The 21750-nt window shown below is 36.7% G+C and overlaps 1 protein-coding gene across 3 annotated transcripts in view; it reads left to right on the top strand.

The window, feature by feature from the left end:
• LOC135206635 (matrix metalloproteinase-21-like) overlaps positions 1-16840 on the top strand; it is a 106314-nt gene extending 89474 nt beyond the window's left edge. For all 3 annotated transcript variants that reach the window (XM_064237976.1, XM_064237977.1, XM_064237978.1), the window contains exons 10-12: positions 8650-8837; positions 13385-13552; positions 13656-16840. In XM_064237976.1, coding sequence (XP_064094046.1) covers positions 8650-8837; positions 13385-13552; positions 13656-13802 — 503 coding nt within the window. In that variant the 3' untranslated portion in view covers positions 13803-16840. The remainder of the gene's footprint in view (positions 1-8649; positions 8838-13384; positions 13553-13655) is intronic.
• Positions 16841-21750: the final 4910 nt, after the last annotated feature.

The following is a 21750-nucleotide window of genomic DNA, read 5'->3' as shown; positions in this document are numbered from 1 at the left end:
CACAACGCAAAACACCTTTGTCAGACCCTTTAGGCTCTTCCATAGACCTTTCCTAACCCCCCAACAAGATCAACAACAACAAAGTGGTTTGTAGGATTACTCCCCTAGTAAGTGAAAAAAGTCTTTTCGGGAATGCTCCTCTCTCTCTATCTCTCTCACAGGGAAAATTATACAGACTCCGGAAGAAAACAACGGAATTCGTTTTTTTTATCAAATTTCTTTCACATTTTTGTCCTTACGGTTGACGAATTTATCGTCAATATAACTCAAGCACTTTCCATCCATACGAGTCGTGAATTTATCATCCATATGAATCGTCAATTCATCATCCATATGAATCGTGAATTTGTCATCCATATGGATTATGAATGTATTATCCATGTGAATGGTGAATTAACCATCTCACAAGATTTGGTGAATTTATCATCCATATGGATCATGAATTTATCATCCACGTAAATATGAATGAATAGTGAATCTAACACCTTGTGAATCGTGAATTTATCATCCATGTGAATAGTGAATGATTAGTAAACTTACCATCCATGTGAATAGTGAGTGAATCTTGTATTTATCATCCATGTGAATAGAGAATGAATCGTGAATTTATCATCCATGAGATCAGAGAATATATCATCCATATAAATCATTAATGTATCATCCATACGAATCGTGAATTTATCATAACTGCTCCAGCAATTCATAAATATTCGAATACCACTATATCCTCAGCAAAGACAAAACTCATTGAACAGCGCAAGAAACTATCCTGTCCAACCAAGTTGTTTATTATGACTAGACTTTCCTTTTATTTTCTGGCGGGGCGAGGGAGGTAACTCGATCGTCTCCTAAGGACATCGCGACAACAATAATGTCATCCGAGCAACAAGTTTGGGTTACCGTGATTCCCGGAGCACTCAATCTTTTTTTTATATATATTCTTATCTGTAAGGTTTTTACCTCGGGACAATGCTTACGTCAGCATAAACACAGCTCCTCTTTCTGCATGACTTGTCACACACACACACACAATGTGGATACATACTGGAGAAAGCATGCATGAAGCGTTTATTTTCATTTTCTTACAAAACAATAAAAAGGTAATTACGTAATTCTGAGGTCAAAGGAAGATCCTGCGGATAAAAAAAAAATGGTGACGTTACCCGATCATGTTCATTTTAACGTTCGATTTTGAATCACTGCGAACAACGCTCTAAACTAGTCTAGACCTATAACGAACGTCATACTTGTTTGTTTGTATGGTGTTTTTACATTGCATGGAACCAGTGGTTATTCAGCAACGGGACCAACGGCTTTTCGTGACTTCCGAACCACGTCGAGAGTGAACTTCTATCACCAGAAATACACATCTCTTACCCCTCAGTGGAATGTCCGAGAATCGAACTCTCGGCTACCGAGGTGACAGGCCAAGCGATCAAGCCACTGAGGCCCTTGTGTTCTAACTTTTGGTAAGAGCTTCTCTCTCCCTCTCCTGGGATCGGCTTCTGTTAATGTAAAACAATATAATTTCCAAGCTCGGCTCCTTCTTTACCTCTCATGGCAACATAAATAGTTCGTCCTCATCTACCGAATATTTAAGTGCAATTTTAAATTATTTTCTTATCCAATTTTTGGACGTCACGGTGCATCCCTCTGACATTGTAGAATCAAGGGACAAATGTGCGGTTAAAAAATATAACGAAAGGAGCATCGTCCCTTTGACGACAACAAACTTCTGTCAACTATACTCTGTTTTTTTTTTTATCTGTCCATCCGCCTGTGGTGTTTTTGTATGGTAACACTGCGTCCCGGGCTTTAGATAGTTACGCTAATTGTAAGTTTTAGGTAAATAAAAGGATATCTGGGTGTACATTTGTAACTGAAAAGTGTTTTAATAATTTACTGTATGCGAATTACACCGTTAATATTCGAAATAGGATATTATTATAATCGTTGAATGTAAGCTGATTTGATTTTAAAGGGGGCCGAGGGGGAGTAATTCGAGAATGACTTATTAACAGTTCTTTTTTTCCTAACAAGTCTGTGCGAGTATGAGTGTGTGTGCATGTTAATACATCCGGTGTATATGCAGTATGTTTAATTGAAAATACTTGTATGTACATGGTCTTTGGAAGCTTATTTAAGCTAAGTTAATAATGGCCTTTTAGGCTTCCTCCGTGTAATGGGAGTTCAGTTTTTGAATAAGAATTATATACCACCACAGGGACCATCACAATTTTAGGGGATATTAGGTGGGGCATGACTTTAAAAATATGGGAACCACTAGTTTAGACGAAACCAAAACCGCCCCTTGGAGACGCCGGTGTGGCCATCCATACACTACCCACCAATAGACGAATCACTCCTCACATTGAAACTTGCATGAAATAACGGGAGTAACGTGAGATTTCCAAGGCTTGTGAGAAGAGGAAAGGAAACGGTCACATCGGCGTGCATCGTGATGACAGCTGGTATCTAAAGGAAATGCTCGACGTTAGATGGGGCGGCTTCAAGCGCTCTTAAATACCGTTTTATTTTTCTTGCCGATTACTAGACTGCACCTGTTTCTTTTGAGGTTCCCGTCACCAACTTCTACTTACTGGAGGTTTAGTAAAGGCCTTAATTAGAAAACAATACAACAAGATGGTCTATACTGTTCATGATGTCATTTTAGTTTAGCCCCTTCCTATACAGCTACCTCGTTCTCGGATTTTAATCCAATTGACTAAAATTCTCTTCGTAAATAGGCTAATCAATCTCATCACTTACACATTTTTTTTATCAAAACATAGCAATACCTAATACCTTTTCACAATTGAGTTCGAACGGACTAACAGAAATAAATAGCAATGCACACTTTAATTCGACAATTCTTTGACAGATCTCAAATCAAATTGACAGATAAACAAATTACATTGACAAATGACAGATTCACAGAAAGATTGACAAAACAGCTTAAATTGATGGAGTTTTAAATGCATAATTAATACCAATTTACTCATGAATGTTGAAATATATTGATATTCTTGAGTTCTTTGCAACCTAAGAGAAACTTGACAGTTTCTTAGTAGGAAGTCAAATTAGTGAAATTTACCCCCATGCAACATTATAAATGAGCACTGACTTCCAGTCATGAATGTCAGGCAATAACGATAACTATAGTAGATTCACATCAACCGTGCATCTGATGTCTAGGCCAGTCCCTTACGACGGTTCTGATTGGCAGCCAATCAGGAGTGTCGTAAGGAACTGGCCTAGACATCAGATGCACAGTTGTTGTGAATCTACAATAACCAAATAATGAATTAGCAGTTAACAGTAGAGAAGGCAGCCATCACTGTTACTGTCCTGCCCTTGTTTTAGTAGGTGTTTTCTCTATATTCTCAGTCATGTTATTCCTATCTTGTATGTAGCATGAACATCAACTCGGCCGATTAGTATCCATCTGGTACTTAAAGTTCGAACACCAACTCGGCCGATTAGTACCATCTGTACTTAAAAGTTCGAACATCAAACTCGGCCGATAGTTTTAACACATCTGGTTACTTTAAAGTTCGTACTAGTTGATGAATCGTCTGACGAACCAAGTGACGCTAACTGACAAAGACCCATAACTCTTAAACAACCTCACTGACAAAAAATTTAATACTGTAAATTACCTTATATATTATGTACTATATTCAATACCATATCAAATTACGCTCAATGTCATTTAGACATGTTAAAAGGGAATACTTATTAATTAACAAGGCTAGCAAAAGATTGAACATTGTTGCATGTTTATTTGGCAGTTTACAAAATTAAGTGAATACATTATATATGCATTATTATTTACAAATCATTAAAATAGAATATAAAAAAATACATACTACTTAAATCATTTACAACCTACAAGAAAATGACACTTTTTATGGCTAATAGGTAAGCAAATTAATGAAATGCATAACTATGCAATATTTTACAAGTTTTGAAATATATCCTGGAAAAGGGTAAGATATATATAGTATAATATTTATAGTATATAATATATATATATATATTATATATTTATATATATATATATATATTTCCTCTGTTCACTTTGAATTCCCAACATGTCTTCACGTGCAACACACCATCTTAAGGAGGTCTGGCTATGCTGATAATTTGTTGAGCATAAATCATCGTCTTTAGTCTGGATGGCATCCATTACCCCTTGCTTGAGGAAGTTTTCTCTATAGGCTCTTAGCGTCATGTTAAGTTCTCTTGCAGCACGAGCATCTACTCTATTGACAATCCCATTCAACTTTAGATGTTAGATTAGAGAAAAGAAAAACAATTCTCGACAGGACTCAAGAATGGAGTATAAGCAGGTTGTTTCTTTATTTCTCGCTCCTCAAAGTCTTGTTCAATTCCAGCACAGATTGATGCAATATCTATTGATACCACAGTTGCAGGATCTGGACCTGATATGGCAAAAAGCGAAGTCATGAAGTCTTTGAACAGGACTTTGTTCGCTGACTGAGTATAAATTTCATAATAAAACATACCTGCTTGATTAGAGATAGGTACCAGCTTTTAAGGTTACACAATTTCCTCTTCTCCCTACCACAATCCTTGCAGCACGCAGACCACGTGGAGCTCGACCGAAAGTCCTACGAGTATATAAATTGTAACCTGTTTCGACCACAAACTCGGTGCCGATGTACGTATGCTATATGTATACCTTCTTCAAATTGATACTGAGCAAGCGCAAAACGTGCATTCCTAACCTCATCTGAATTTCGATTTTCGACAACATTCCAAGATCATTTCAAAGTAACGAGTTCTCCCTTCAAAGCTCTTGATATTGTCATATCATACAAATGAGGCTGAGCTAAGTTCGGCAAGCGTTCCTGTAGGCGTAGGGGTATGTAGCCTCAACAAGCATCACTATAAGTCTTGCTTCATTATCCAAAGAAGCCTGTCGTCGTCTCCTCCTCCTCTCCTACTCCGGCCTAGTCTTTCTCGATAATCTTGCGAATTATTTCACAAGCTGTCGTCCTTGGGATTTGCAATTCAGCAACAGTACCCAAAAAGCCTTCTCAAATCTCAAATAGGGCAATAATTCTTTCGCGATCTTCACCCGAAACTGCGATCTCAGATATCGCAGGAATAATACTTGAACGATCTATAAGAGTATGGTTATTGCATCGTGGAAGTACCCGGTGCTCCTCGGAAAAGACAACCATACAATACTGTCGCTATTGAACAGAAACACCACCAAGAAACATAAAGCATGCTACACTTTGTCCCTTGCCTGTGCTTTTAACGAGCCTATATTGCCTTTTTAAAGTTGTTTAGTATTGTAATTGATCTAGCACTGACAAATTCCTCAAAAATCATAAGTACGGTAATTAATTTCAATATAATTAATTTTGTTCATTGTCAGTGAAATGTCTGTCAAACAATTTTGGCAAACTGTAAATTCACGTTTGTTGGTTCGTCAAATGATTTGTTAAAAGTCAATGTGCTTCGTTAGACTGTCATCTTTCTGAGGAATGTCAGTTCGTTTGTTACTTCGTGCGAAGTATTTCGTTGTATGTCCATTCAATCTGGGATCTGTCAATTTGTTATGGGCTTTGCCAAACCCATATGTAACTCTAAAGTGAAGTGCGAAAAGGTATATTTGTTTGTTTTGAACAACAGTCGTTCCTAAATTATTTTTGTTCAGCAAAAAAATGCCTATGCTAATGTCTTCCAAAAACCTTGTTCTGAACATGATCTTTGAAGTAGTGGTACAACGTGGCTTACAAAAAAACTAGAACACAATAAAAATACACTCGCGTGGGTTTTTTTTTCCTTCATGGTATATACTAGTTGTATCAACACACACACACACACATATATATATATATATATATATATATATATATATATATGTATAATATATATATATATATATATATAATATATATATATCTATATATATATATATATATATATATATAATATATCTATATATATATATATATATATATATATATATATATATATATATAGAGAGAGAGAGAGAGAGAGAGAGAGAGAGAGAGAGAGAGAGAGCGAGAGAGAGAGAGAGAGAGAGAGAGAGAGAGAGAGAGAGCATCAAACGCAATTGTCTTGAACAAATCTACGATAACAGCACTAACTCATTAGCCTTGCAAAATACCACCCCTAGAAGTAGCCAGCGAGCCATAAATTTAAACCGGACACCTGGACCACAAAATTCCCCTAAAGTATAAACGTAACACGAGAGGCCACGGGCATCATCACGGATGATCCAATATTCAAAACAAAAATAAAATGTCAGAACAGCTGAGTGCAGAGAAACGTCGCGCGCGTTACAGAAAGCGAAAATATGATAGCCGCAGACACGACACAGCTGTGGCTGGTGATTTGTGTCCAGTCCTTTCATTAAGAGGTCTGTCACTTTGGTTTTCCAAAATTCGAGTTCTGTTTGGTCTTGTGAATTACATCAATCACATGAAATTAATGGAAGTGATTGCTACTGCTCGCATACGGGATTTCACGCTTGAATAAGTATTATAAAATTAGCAAAAACCAGATTTCCTTCATAAAAGTCATCACTAACCCATTCATTCTCAAAATTCTAAGTCAAGGATGAACCCACGTGCAACGTCCCCAAATTAAAACAGAAGCATTGCACTAATCCGCTTTGCCTTTGAAAGCATTCAGGCGCTTTCCTTGACATTTAGAATCTTCAACACTTCTGCAATTTCATCAAGTAACCACTTGACAAGTCTCATCCTCCTTTTAACTCACCCACTTTCCACCTCAAATTCATCCTCGGTCATCAAACCAATACTATATAGTACTCTGTTCTGCTCGTTGACGATGTCCACCTTTGTAACACCGACTCGTCATATTATGTACTATATGGGCTTGATTTCCACCAAAATAGGGAAGTTCTTCTTGAGTATCTTTGTTTCCTATTTGGATTCGAGAAGTCAACAGGCCACGGAGGCCATTAAAAGAACACATACTTGGTGCCAGTAATGTGTATGTGTGCGAATATATATATATATAATATATATAGATATATTACTATGTATATACATACATAGTATGTAATATATATACATATCTACACACACACAATATATATATATATATATATACCTATATATACATACATACATACATATATATATAATATATATACATATACATATAGTATACACATAGATACACATAGATACATATATATATATATACACATGTATATATATATATACTGTATATATATATATATATATATATATTAATTATATATATAAATATATATGTGTGTGTGTGTGTGTGTATATACTATATATATATAGTATATATTATATGGATATTTGGTAACAATAGTAAAACTCAAATATAGTAACAGAATGAATTAGGTGTATCATATCAAACTGCTGGAACTCTAAGCAAAAGAAAAAGAAACAACCATAAACAAATAAATAGTGTTAGCATTATTATTCTTGTCTCAAGATGCTGTCTACATTTTTTTTTTATTATAAATCTGGTGACCATCTGCTCACGGACAACTCACGCTGCATAAATAAAACGCTATGTAAATAAAAAAAAATTCATTATTAAATATACTTCAATATTTGTGCGTATAGCTATTATTCTTAAAAATGCAAAAATAGCTTTAGTTCAATAGTTCTCAATTCAATTGGACTCAAAATCATAATTAACAGAAAAGAAATCGTTTCAACGTGTCGCATTTGTGGCACCATATGTGGCATGCGACAGCAGCAGCTGGCCCACGGGCCGTCGTCATGATTATGCCCGCGGTTTGTAATATCATTCCGTCCCTACTGTCTACCACGTATGTCTGTCATATCAGTGTCCTTCGCCTTGGGCACGGTTCGGTCAATTCTACGTCTATTTGATTTAGTCTCTTCTTCTACAGGTGTTCCTGACATTACTACTGGTGTTCGTGGGAGTCATGCCTTATTTCATTAAAAGAATCAGTGTTTTTGAAATATTCACGACTCCTATCACGTTTTTGCATCAGTCAGTTACAATACAAGCGTCCTTGACATCTGTAGTATCCAGTCTCGTGCAAGTGTTTACATTCCGTCTAAATCTTACAGGTGTTCATAACAGTGGCTACAGAACAAGTCGTTCAAGTTCTTAGTACTCTGTTGCTGTTTATATTCTATTATCTAAAACGAATGAACACTCCCATGTTTTGTTACATTTAAATGTCGGTAATGTTTATTCCGTAAAATGTGTCTACACACATTGGCAATTTATGGCATATATTTCACAGAAAGGTTGAAAACACGTGAGAAGAACAAACCTTCCGCAAATGTTATATGCTCCTATGTAAGCACTGGTGGTCAGGACTATACAAGTCGTTTTATTGTATTCAACTTGTCTGTGATGCGTGTGCAATGATGTGGCGACGCATTTATGACAGTTCACAGTAGTGTATAGACGCACCATAGGGGACACTTTCGTCTTCTTCAGGTGAATTCTATAAAGGACTAGGTGTGATCCTCCGTGATGTTCAAATGACTTGTACTTTCCTGAATTAACTTTCAGACTAACACGGTTTTCTCTTAACCTTTTCCTGAATTAAGCTTTTCAGACTAACATGATTTTCTCTTACCCTTTTCCCTTCGGCAGGAGAATTCTACTACGTGTTTGACCCTGCAACAAGCAGCGTCACAGCAGGCTACCCTAGGCGGATCGCTCAGGACTTCCACGGGCCCCCAACTACCAAGAACCGTAACCCAAAAGCCATCCCGAACAACATAGACACCGTCTACTTCGACAAAAGGGACGAAAACCTCTATTTCTTCAAGGGCAAGAAGGTACAGATGCTCACATTGCCCAAAACATTTATAATCTGATCTTTCATTTTCATCATCTTTGTTATTCAAATTAATAATCAATACTTTCTAAGGAATGGAAAAAAAGCGAAATGAAGATTCTATAACTTTATAGTAAAATTATTATTTTTTTATTGCATGAAATGAAAATTGGAAACATTTTTTCACACAATTTCTATCACAACAAAAGATCCAATTCCTGTCTGAAGAAAAAAAAAAGGGGGGGGGGGGGGTGGGGCGGGGGGGGGAGATGATTGGAATTCACTACAATTCATGCAATGGTCTACTTGCTGTTTCGATTCCTGCTATTTATGAATATGCTACAGTAACTAGTCAAAAGTCTTATTACTAACACACGAAAGTGGCCGTTTGTGATAAACGTACGAATATCAAGCTATAATGAAAAAACCTTGGAGGTGAAAGCACGGCAACAGCAAAAATTTTATATATATATATATATATATATCTTATATATATATATAATATAATATATATATATATTATATATAGTTATATACATATACAATAACTACAACTTTTCATGCTTATCCAACGAAGAAATGGAATCAAATACCATCAGTAATTGTAACCGGTTCTACATCAAAATGAACTAAATGAAAAATAATTTTAAAACTGTGTATTCTACATCCCAGAATGTTCACCTACGCTACGAGTTAAACTGTTCTTTTCTTTCCAGCCTAATTCAAGGCTACTGGTACTTTTACACCTCACCACCGCCAATTTTTCGTGGGAAATGGCCTATCTCTCTCAGGTTTTTTATGCCTATACTCAAAGGAAATTAATTTAGTAAAAATGTTTACTCAACTTTCTCCGAAGTCTAATTCCGTGTTGCAAAACCTTGCAAATTATAAAGTTACCCAATATATATATATATTTTTTTTTCTTTTTCAGGCCTAGGACTACTATGCCTCTTTCCTTTCCGTATTTTTAATATTACGATTTGTTCTCTTTATTGGTTTGACCTAGTACGAAGTAGACTCAACAAGGCTAGTAATTTTGTATTGTCAAACCTTGTAAATTATGAAGTTAACCCATTTTTTTAAGCCAAGGACTACTATGCTCTTTCCTTTCCGTATTTTTAATATTACGTTTTGTTCTCTTTATTGATTTGACTTAGTAAGAAGTCGATTCAACAGGGCTAGTAATATTGTGAAATGTTTAAAAAGCTTCTTGTTTATAATATTTAAGTTATTTGTAAGTATTAAGGACAAGGCTGCTTTTACAGGGGTCATTTGTGTGTGGGGGGGGGGGGGGGGGGGGCAACTGCCCCGTCAAGACTCAACTTTCCCCCCCAAAGCCCCATGAAGTAACAGCATGTTTTCTTTTTAAATATGCAGTCATAAATTTCTCGGAAATATTGCGTTCCTTGATCCTTGATGATGAGATAAACAGTAGTGGGCCTATATAGTTTTTGATGAAATGCCTTGCTCATGTGGCTTCAAAAAACACGTAAAACAAGTCAGAATAAAAATTAAAAACCAGCTTATTATAGTCGCTTCGCCACACCGTCTTTGCCCCCCCCCCCCCCCCCCCCCACCCCCCCCCCCCCCAACCAAAATTCTTAAAACGACACCCCTGTGCTTTTACCTTGAAAATTGGTTGTTCCTACCGTTTTAGTGCTTTTGAAGTAGTAGTAGTTATCTTGTGGCGGTCAACTGTTATTTACAACATATTTCTGCCCATCAATGATGGGGACTTTGGGAAATCGGGGTTTTGGATAGGGGACAACACACACACACACACAGCGCCGAGGGATACGCCACTTTCAGGGAGCCATATGTTCCACGGGAGGGAGCGGCTGAGGGGAGTTGGGTCACTTTGGGTGGCGGGTGCACAAGGTACGAGTTGGTATAAGGGGATGGGGGTTGGATGTTAGGTAAAGAGAGAGTCGAACATAAATAACAGTATCATGACTGCTACTTCAACGTCAAAAGCACTAAAACTGTAGGAAAAATCGATTTCCGAGGTCAAAGTAGGCACGAAACCATCACTTTGAATTACCACCAAGGTTGATTGCCGCTACACAAGTTAAGTAGAAGGGGGGGGAGTAGAATGACGTCACTACATAAACCAACGGTGGTCTTGACTAAAGTCGTTTACAGAACTCGAACGAACTTATGACCAAAATGACACTTTATCACGGACAAAATAAGAATTTACTAATTTACTTAGATTAACCATATCAACCACTTTTCTTGTCACAGGATATTGGCACGGCAGCCGTATCCCGATCGCGGTAGATATTGGTACCGTGGTACGACAGTGAATTGCGCATGCGTCAATTTCAGACTTCCTGCCGTGCGGTGGGTGCGCGGCAGATTCTGTTGGCGATGCCTTATTGCGCTCTTGAATTGCTGTAGGTAGGGCAGTTAGCTGCATCCGTTTACCAGTTTGCTAATCATACTGTATTATATGACCAGTTCCGCTTTTAGAACATCTGTCCCGCTTTTTTTAAAGCAAAATGTCCCCCACCCGCGCCTTTTGTTTGCTTTTGTGAGATTTGTCCCGCTTTTTTTGTGCTACTAAAACAACACTATCCCAATTTTAATGGAATAGTGCCGATATTTTGTTTAATTTTGCCATTTCACTAGCTGGTAACTTCTATCGTTTTCTCCGTCAGCTGCAATTACTTACGATTGATTTGGCCGTTTACCAGAGGAGCGACTTTTGGTAGTTTTCCTTGCCACCATGAATACAACAGAGCACGATTTCTGTGTATTTCAAATCCTCTTTTAATCTCCTCTTCAGATTTCTTTTCAGGGCCGATTCGATCGTTCTTGACATACGTATATACAATTTGGTATTTCTGTAGAAGCATTCCGCATCGTTTGTCCCCGCGAATACGAAAGCCATCAGGAATTGGGGCGTCAAATGTATTCCCCCGTGTTTAGTACGAGCCCCAGGGGGTTAATTACAGTCGTCCGAATAAATATTACTCAAAATTTTTTAAAAATTCTTTTTGAGGTGGTAAAACTGCATAGAAAAACCACAACTGCCATAGTCTAGGCCGCCGAGGAATAGTAATAGAGATCTACCTACAATTTTTGAAAGTTTGTCTTCATAGATGTCTATGGCTTCTTTCAGCTCTTACTCTTTGGTTTGTGCTATTCCGTTGCCATTTTTCTTGCCGACTGATGTCCCTGAGGCGGTAAAAAAAAAAAAAAAAAAAAAAAAAAAACAAAAAAAAAAAAAAAAAAAAAAAAAAAAAAGGTTCGCGCATGCGCAATTCACTGCTGATATCCAGTTCGTACTAAAAAGGCAAGGCATATGTCCACTTAGGCTACGCCATCTCCGTTTTTGTCCATCTCTACTTCATGTCAGTTTTTTTCTGCTTTGTTTTCTTCAATTACATTGCGATGATATTCCATATGCTACAAAAGAAAAAAATATATGTATCTATATATATTCTATTATACACTACTTAAAATTCATCCTTGGCTACCTTAGAAAACTAGGAGCCACAGTAGTTACTCGCCTTTTCTGACAGTCTTCAATAGTGCTACATCGTATTGTATTTTGATCCACGTTTTCCTTCGGATGCATATCTTCTCTCGACAGAGATTTTCTTCCATGGGGTGTCAAATGTCAATTCACTGGGATAAACACTAAAGTATCAGTATACTAAATGCGAACACTAACAGTACACCTTTTCAGTTTCACCAAACACTGACCGTAATACCGTTGAATCTATACATTCAACTTAGTCGTCCTTGGCCGATCGTAATTATGTAGACAGTACATGATGTAAAATTTGTACAAATTAATTTAGCAATGCAGTGATAAATTTTTTCAATAGAATAATGAAGACGAAACACTAAATGAAGTGACTTGACAAGTTGGTAAGTAATGTACAATGATATTGTAGACATTAACAAAATGAACTGTTCCGTTTGCTGCGTAAACCACTGACACTATCAATTCTATTGACTGAATGTACACAATCGGGCTGGTAGTTTTGTTTAAGAATTATTCCATAAGTGGTGCTTGTGCCATGGTGACCTAAAGGTATGATAAGATTTAAAGGATATAAGAAGCTGATCGTGTCTTTGGCATAATCAACCAACCGAGAAGAAACAAGCCACATGAATAAGTGAACTAATTCTTGCTCAGAGGCCATATTGCCCCTCCAATTGGCGGGACCGGAAGTATAATTGTTTATGTTACACATAGGCTATCCACAGAACTACTTCTCTATCTTTCTGACTCCTAAACCATCTGGAATTCACAGCAAATGTCAGATTTTATCAGATAAATAAGTGTCAATGGCCCTTATACAGATCTCGTCATTCATGATACAACATTGTTTTCGATAAACATCAACCAAAAAGTCCAGCGATGTTTGACGCTCTCACAATGAAGATTAATTGCACTATATGGCAATGAAAAGCAATCATGAGTGGAATTTAAAAAATATGTATGTATCATATGGGTAACATAATCGTTCTTTACCCTCATCAATTACATAGGCCTAGGTTTTCCACAGAAATAAATTCGGTTTTTTTTTTCAGGTTTATGGGTATGACGTAAGCAAGGGTTCTAGCGGATGCTGCCTACCGGGGTATCCAAAACTTATCCGAAAGGAATTTGTCCCAGCTGATGAGGACTCAAGAAACCTTCCCAAAGATTTGGATGCAGCCTATTATTCGTACACCGACCAGACTGTCTTCTTTATCAAGGTGGGAACGAGAAAACATCATTCCTTCCTTCATGTACCATAGAAACATTTGCAAATATTTTCCAATTTTTAATATAAAAGACTTAATTTTTTTCCCATTTCAGGACAGACTCTTCTGGGAATTAGTGAGCTTCCACCCAAATGACAAGAACCGCACGAACAAAGTAGTGGGTCCGTTTTACGTACATCAAAAGTGGTATGACATATGTGACACAACACTCGATTCATATAACGCCTACAAGATTTTATAAGTGTTTCTTTAAATATCTTTTAACAATGGACCCAAAACGATACGTCCCGTAAACCTACGGAGACTGAGAAACCAATGTTTTGATTAGTATTAAGTTCCTGTTAACCAAAAAGAAATTTTATTAAGAGACCCTTTAATCTTTTTTGACTTGAGTAGGTATGCTTGCACCACTCATAGATAGAACACAGTAGTAATAACATTAGAATTATTATGCAGCTGCAGTTTTGTTCCATTAACCGTTCATTCCGCTTAGGCACTAAGAAGACCACAATGGTATTTCTAATTTGAAAGATACAGATGACCAGTTACTTATCAGAAAACTGAACACAATGGGCGTTCTTTGTTTTTGCGAGGAAGTAACAAATAGTACTCTCTCTGCTTTAGAACAATCCTTCAGCACTATATACTGGACTGCGTTCCCCTGGGTATATTCAAGGCAGAAGCCACCATTGTTATAACCAACGGAACACGAAATTTACAGCTCTATTTGTCTTAGTAGTGGGCAAATATCATCTTTGCGAGTTCTGTTGAAAACACCCATCTGTAGCCAGGAAGATTGTATGAATATAGCGCTTTCTTACAACGCAATTCAGGGAAATAATAGTATCCTGCATAATATCAACTGCAATAATGTTAGTGATATTATTACTAAGAAAATGAAAGACCAAACTCCATGAAGATAATTTTTGACAATCAGGTAACTAAAAAACAATATCGTTTTTAAACACGCAGAGTATGAACCGCTAGGCCCATATTATCTATCTCTGTTATTATAGTAATCAAACGAAGCTAAAATCTCTGGTTACTTGTAACTGGCTTCGACAGTGATAAATAGTACTAATACTTTAGTCGTTTTGATGAAGCGGTATTTGTTTAATATATAAACCATAGTTCCTACACAGAACAGAATGATCTGCTGACGAGTTTTAAGAACATAACATCGAGTTAAGTTCCTTAATACAGTATACAATGTCTTCCGTTCTTAAACTGAATAGGACCTAAAATGACTGTCGTGTAGTGTTTATTGTGTTGTCCAAAGACACTCCTATGCAAGAGAATATGACTGCATAACCCATCAAAAATACTAAACATTTTCTCCTGTCGTAACAACACAAACCCAAGATTTGATCATTGTATACTGTAAAAAAAAAAAAAAAAAAAAAAAAAAAAAAAAAAAAAAAAAAAAAAAAAAAAATAGTGTATAGAATATTCTACCTAAGATAACCATACTAACTCGTTTTGACGGAATGTTCGCACCCAAGAGTAGATAAGAATTGACGAGAAGAACCTATTTAGTGACCCTGTACCTCTCCCCTTCCTGAATCAGAGCCAAAGGTTGTTTGAGCCACATTTGTTACGCCAAAGTAGCAGATATATACCAAAGTAGCTGATATACCATAATGATGCATATTCCTGCTGTATAATTCACACAGCGCTTTTTTTATATAAAATAACACAAAAGGCATTCATGGGCATGGTCGCAACCTTAAACTGTATGTAGGCCTTCTCCATGTGCATACGCACATCCTGTATTAGCCTAGCCTACCTGTGATTGTAAAATCTCAATTAAATAGCTATTCTCCCTTCCTGGTTAATTAGAAGTCTTGTGTCCCCACCCCCCTTGCTGTCCCCCAGACATGAAGTGACCTCTCAAACTACTTGTTCTGGAGACTTAAATAATGTTGTATCTTAATTGAAGATCCACTTTATCAAAATCATAGTATAGTATTGTATATGTCAAATTTCAACTATATTGGGTGACCCTCCTCTAATCTGTGATATTAAGAGCTAATTGCATCTTTGGCATGTGTCAAACTTTAACCAACCCTCTTGTACTCGTTATATTAAAATCTTTCCTAAGGACAACTTTAGTTTGGAATATTTTGAGTTTGTGTAATTCAACACAATTCTAACGCAATGATACGTCAATTCTTTCTGAGAGAAAATCGCCATCAGAAGGATCTTACCGCGACAAGAGGATCTATATTTCTCTACTTTCTTGTATACATATTCTTCAGTGACCTTGGATGAACTATTTACAGCACGAGTGACTCAAGAAAATTGTTTTGTCACCTAATTCTGCTCTCATTACTACTCTAACTGTATTGTAGTATATACAATATGGTAGAAGTCTATTAGGAAGTATTTCATAAACTGTGTCCGCCTTAGCAATTTTTGGGTAACTCTCTCCAAGCACATTTTCACTTGATAGCTCCCAATGCATACCAAATGTGGACACAGACAGACATCTATCCAAGTCTTAAGAATTTTAAACAAGGAACAAACGACTACTAGGTGTTATATTTGGCCCGTGTAGGGTGAACAAAATTTTGGGTAATTTAGGCCCTTTAGGGATTTATATGGCAGCGACTGTTCTGCTTAGGGAATTCAGTGGCTTCTGTTAATTATTTCATTCACCTTCACGTGATAGATATAATCACATCTTATGTACTGTCTCTAGGTAATCCACTTCCAGGTTTGTTTGACATCTAATGACAGTATAAGGTATCATTAAATTAGATAAAATATCATTTTCGTGTAATTTTTCGTTGTAATTTAAAAGGCGTGGTCATGATGCCAAGGCACGGGACATCCGATCATATTACATAAAGATTTTCTGACTAACTATGCGAAGAAAATATGAAAACATCATTAGACTTTTAAGCAAGTGATTTCTACAACAGTCCTAAGTCTAGAAATTTTCTGTAAAACGGATGATACAACTTAAAATTCATCTCATCTCATTCAGTCATGACTCATGAGAGCCGAGTTTATCTTTCATTGACACATGACTAGATCATCATCCTAGGTTTAAACCTCTTGTACCTTTTTCTAACCTGCTAACTTCCATTAAATAGGCTCTTTGAATTTGTTCACTTAACACATAGTTTTGATAAGCAAGAATTTGAGATTATTTATTCGTAGTAATAAATCACTTACTAATACTTCTTAATTAGATGCAGAAGTACTCATCTGACTCTTGGTCCATACACCGAGATAATTGAAGTTATTCATGTGTAAATAAAATTTCAGATTTAATTGTCTTTCAGTTTTCCTAAGGAGAAAATGGTATTCAACATAATACTGTATAGAACTAGAATATAAAATTTAGACCAAAGGCCAAGCATTGGGACCTATGAAATCCTTTGCAATTGTTGGAAGAGGGTGGAAAGTAAGACAAGAAAGAAAATATCAACGGAGGTATGGTAAAAGGAATGAAGAGGACTGCGGCTAGGGGGACAAAAGGATGTTTTTAAGAACCTTTAATAATGCCTATAGTGCCCCACTTGAGGTGCACTGACAGCACTACAACTCCTACGGGGCATAATCCTGTTTATAGTAGATTCACATCAACCGTGCATCTGATGTCTAGACCAGTCCCTTACGACGCTCCTGATTGGCTGTTGATATGCCAACCAAAGGGCTGGAATCTGAGTCTTGCTTGAGAGTTCACATAGGCAGGTTGTATGTTTCACCTCTCCTGAGGGATACATCTTTCAAAAGTATCCCTCAAGAGAGGTGTAACATACATCGTGCCTATGTGAAATCTTGAATGAGACGGAGAGTCTCCAGCCCTGTGATTGGCTTATCAACAGCCAATCAGGAGTGTCATAAGGGACTAGCCTAGACATCAGATGCACGGTTGATGTGAATCTACTATAATACCATAACTGATCAAAGCCTTCCTCATTTCTACACTGTGTATGGGTATGAGATGACATTGTTCAATCCTATTCAACAGGCAATGCTGTTACCTGTAGTCATCTACAGAAGAGTCGTCACTATGTATGAACAAAAGCTCTCACAGAATAAACAACTAAGATATTCACTTGAAATAGTGGCTTGAGATCCATAAACCACCTGGATATGAACTTGGCCAAGTGGCATGAATTCCCTGTCAGCCAATATCAGATCCAACAGGTTGGAAGGGAGATATTCCCTTCCCTGAATGCCTGAGACTCAAATCTTATTGGAGGTAATGCATGCCAATGATGCCATCAATCTTATGCTCTCTCCCCAGTTTTCTGAATAATCAAAGCTGCTTCAAAGATCTGGATGAACAAAGTTCAGATAACGGAAGCAAAAAAAAATAATTGGGCCAGGAAAAACAAACAGCAAGCTAATGTACTTTGGCCAAAAACAGGAATCAGAGTACATACAGTATACTCTGATAACATTGCCTGTAAATCGTTGCTCTCTCATAGCCTAATAATGGCAAGAAACTTGAACCTATTCAAAGGCAAACAGTACAATATTTTTGGGATAGAATAATTATCATCATTAATAAAGTTTAACTGGACCATTGAGTTAACTCTCATAAGGCTAACCCAAAGGGTTTGTTCTTAATCAAGAGTACATGTTATCTCATTTAATATATTGCATTGCCAACTCTTTAAGTATAATAATTAGATGAAGAGAAATTTTGTATTACTCCCTTTTATTCCATAAATCAATTTCACATTAGCACCTTTTCTTGGGAACTTGAGAACATATGCATTAATACAGCTTCAATAAACTCCAAGTGTCCCCTTTTTAAAGTTTGAGAATAGGGCTACAGCACTGCACCACCATAGCCTCTAATCATTCTAACTTCCAAATGAAACTCATCCCGAGGGAATTTGGAGGGATCCAGCTACCAGGTGGTTCAATTAGTCTTTTGCCCCCCACACCCAGCTCTTGACAATCAATTTGCTTATCACAACTGCTTCGGACCTCCACCAGAGTTTCCTCACCAGGTATAGTTTACTATTTTCAAGAGATGGACTTGCCCTTGAGATAATGGTTGATAGTTTTATACTGCTATTCTTAGCAGTGATTATGCCTGTTATCCAGTTCCTCATTGGACGCATGTGTTGCATACTCACCTATCAATCTGGTAGCCCAAGTATGCTCCCCGCTGATGCCAACGCAGAACCAGAGGAATTTATTTCTGGTGATTAGAAATTCATTTCTCAATATAACGGCTTCAGATCCCACAATAAACTGTAGGTCCTGCTGCTAAGTAACTAATTGGTTCCTAGACATGTAAATAAAAATCTAATCCTTTGGACAAGCCCTAGGAGAGCTATTAATCAGCTCAGAGGTCTGGCTCTACTTAACTTATGTCTGTTATCTTTTTTAAACCATGATAAGGAGGGTTGAAGTCTGGAAGGGCATGTTTTTGTAAAACATCTACCAAAACAAATTATAGATGAGCTGCTTGGCAAATATTACAAACACCTGGAAAAGGCTCACCAAAAACAATGACCCCGACTAACAATTAAATTGAGAAGAAGTTAAGTAATAGTATATTACTGTAGTACATTAATACAAAACAATTCTCGTGTGTCAATAAATGTAACATTAAGGTGCGTGCTATGATAATGATGAGGGAAGGATATCATTAAAATAAACCTTACATTTTTATCCATTTATTGATTCCTTCAGATTTTTGTGGTGGGATCCTCTGGTAAGTCAAATAATTAAAATGTCAATCTATACAAAAGAGAACTTAAAGCATTATGGTAACCATTATAAAACTACCCATTAGTGCAGTTTTTATTTGCTAAAAAATCACTTCACCTAAGAATGCAGTGCCAAACTTTTACAGAAAATTACAGAAAAAAATAAAATACAGATAGTATAGATAAAATACTGTACAATACCTATAAATACATAAAAAAAATCCTTATAAAATCCTTGACATCAATATATTCAAATACCCTGCCTATGCACTATATAAAATGGAAGTGAAATACATGAATTATGCCTCATTTGTAAATGACACTTTCAGTCCAAGGAAACTATACTTTTGGCACAAATATCAGTCAGTTTCTGGGGGGAAAAGAATCAAAGATTGAGGTCCAATCTCTCGAAAAATCACTGGTCAAGGGGCAACCAGGATAATAGTTATGAGTAACAGAGAAAAAAAGACATACGTAACCCCCTAAGTAACAAAAAAAATTAATTAACACAAGATCACAAAAAGGTAGAGATCAAGACTGTTGGATGGTCAGAAAACCTGAATCACGTGGGCATTGAAGGTCTTCACAAATATGAAAGATGGAGAGAAGAGCAGTTAATTCTCCTACACAGAAACCTATAATGTAGAAGACAGTCTCAACTCTACAGAAGGCTTCAGCAGCAGGGGCTTCAGATGTCATGAATGAAAAGATTGATATTACATTACATTTTTTTTATATGAATCACATTGCTTCACTCCTTAACAGTGTTTTGAAATGCAGTAATTTATGTTATAGAAGCAAACTTCTGACCTAGTATACTGTTAACCATTTCCAGGATAGTTTTGATTAGGCAGTTTTGGGTAGATTGCTAATGGCTTAAACGCTCAGGAGACTGACAATAACTGGTTCTCCTTTCTAAGGCAAATATCTCAAATCATGAATTAAGACCTATGAGCCTCTACTTTTTATGAGAAAGGAGTAAATAACTGATTATACAGTATGTGCAGTCATAATAAAGGTTGCACCAAGAACTACGTACTGTACTAGTTTTCTAGAGATGTTTTTTCTGCAACATCTGCACCTCCATTTTCTTCGATCACAGTCTCTCAAAAGATCTTTGAAAGTTCTTAGAGTTTCTAAGCTCCATACCTTACTCTTAACCAAACCATTTTTATTTGCAGGCAGCCACCTAACTCTGGAGATGAAAATTTTTAACAAACCAAATAAGCAAATGCTGGTCCTGAAAACAGAAAGGTTGTCTAGTCTAATCACTAGGTGCCTTTTCTGAGTTGACCTTCAGGAAATAGAACTTTGTACACACTGAAATTTATAAACTATTGGATCATGTGTGGCAGTGAAACTTAAATGCTAGGCACAAGTACCAGAGTAGAAGCTTTAATAATGTGTTCATGCTAACACCAACGTTAGTTGGCAGATCTAATATCGTCCAACTTTTCCAACCTTCTCCACTTACATAGTTGTCTTATTTCTGGAATACTACCTGCATCTCGAACTCTCACAGTATCCAATATGGTCATTACCAGAACCCCAAAGTACATTCTTTTCATGATGATTAATCAACTCAATCAGAACCCTCTTGTTGCGTGTTACCGGCAAAAACGCCAAGGGGAATCAGGGTCTATTACTCTTGACATCCTGACTTAGCTGCCTTGTAAGGAAGGATATATGTGTGTAACAGACATATTTCCCTAGACTTGGCCTAAGCAGAAATAAAGCAATGCGGGTAAATCACTTGAAAGCCAGAGGATGTAGCCTAATCTTTGCACGGAGAGCACTTATGACAAAGATATGGCCACTATGGGGTACTTAGTTTCTTTGGCAGATGTGGTAAGTAGTCTTTGCATATCCCTGAAGAAGGATAGCAAATTTGATAATTACCCTCCAGATTCTGTTGAGGATAGTATTCTCTCCATAAAATGAATATGAATTAAACTCCTTCCCCTCCAAAAACTAACTGACCGAGTGCTAAAAATGTAGAGCACTTCTAACCACAAATGAAGACACTAAGTAGGCTAAATATATGTACTAGTACTATTACATAATGACATAAAAATATAAAGATGAAAACTAGGTTAAAAAGCATTTAAGTACTGGGACCACAGACATAGTACATCACAAAACACCCACTCTTTGTTCCCAGTGCAAAAATATCATATAAAAAATACAAGTAGTAAAAACAGCATCACAATCTTAGAGGCAGATTAGTTTCATCATCATATCAGAGCAGTGTGCAGAGTATGAAAGATGTAGCTTTCTGTCCCCAAATGTATGGATGTGGTTTTTCTTTGTCTAAATTTCAAATCTTTAGTTAGTCCTGTAAATACCAAGTGAGGAGTACTAGCTAAGGAAACTATGATGACCTCTGAAAAGCTTCTGAATGATCTTTTGAACAAATACCCCATATAACTTTGCCCATTCAACCAAAATGTTATCTAAAATTGCTGTATTCTCTGAGTGGGTATTATTACAGGCTACATTTTACAA

Source organism: Macrobrachium nipponense, chromosome 31 (assembly GCF_015104395.2).
Source record: "Macrobrachium nipponense isolate FS-2020 chromosome 31, ASM1510439v2, whole genome shotgun sequence".
In the NCBI taxonomy this organism is placed as follows: Eukaryota; Metazoa; Arthropoda; class Malacostraca; order Decapoda; family Palaemonidae; genus Macrobrachium; species Macrobrachium nipponense.
This window is presented reverse-complemented; position numbering and strand designations above follow the sequence as displayed.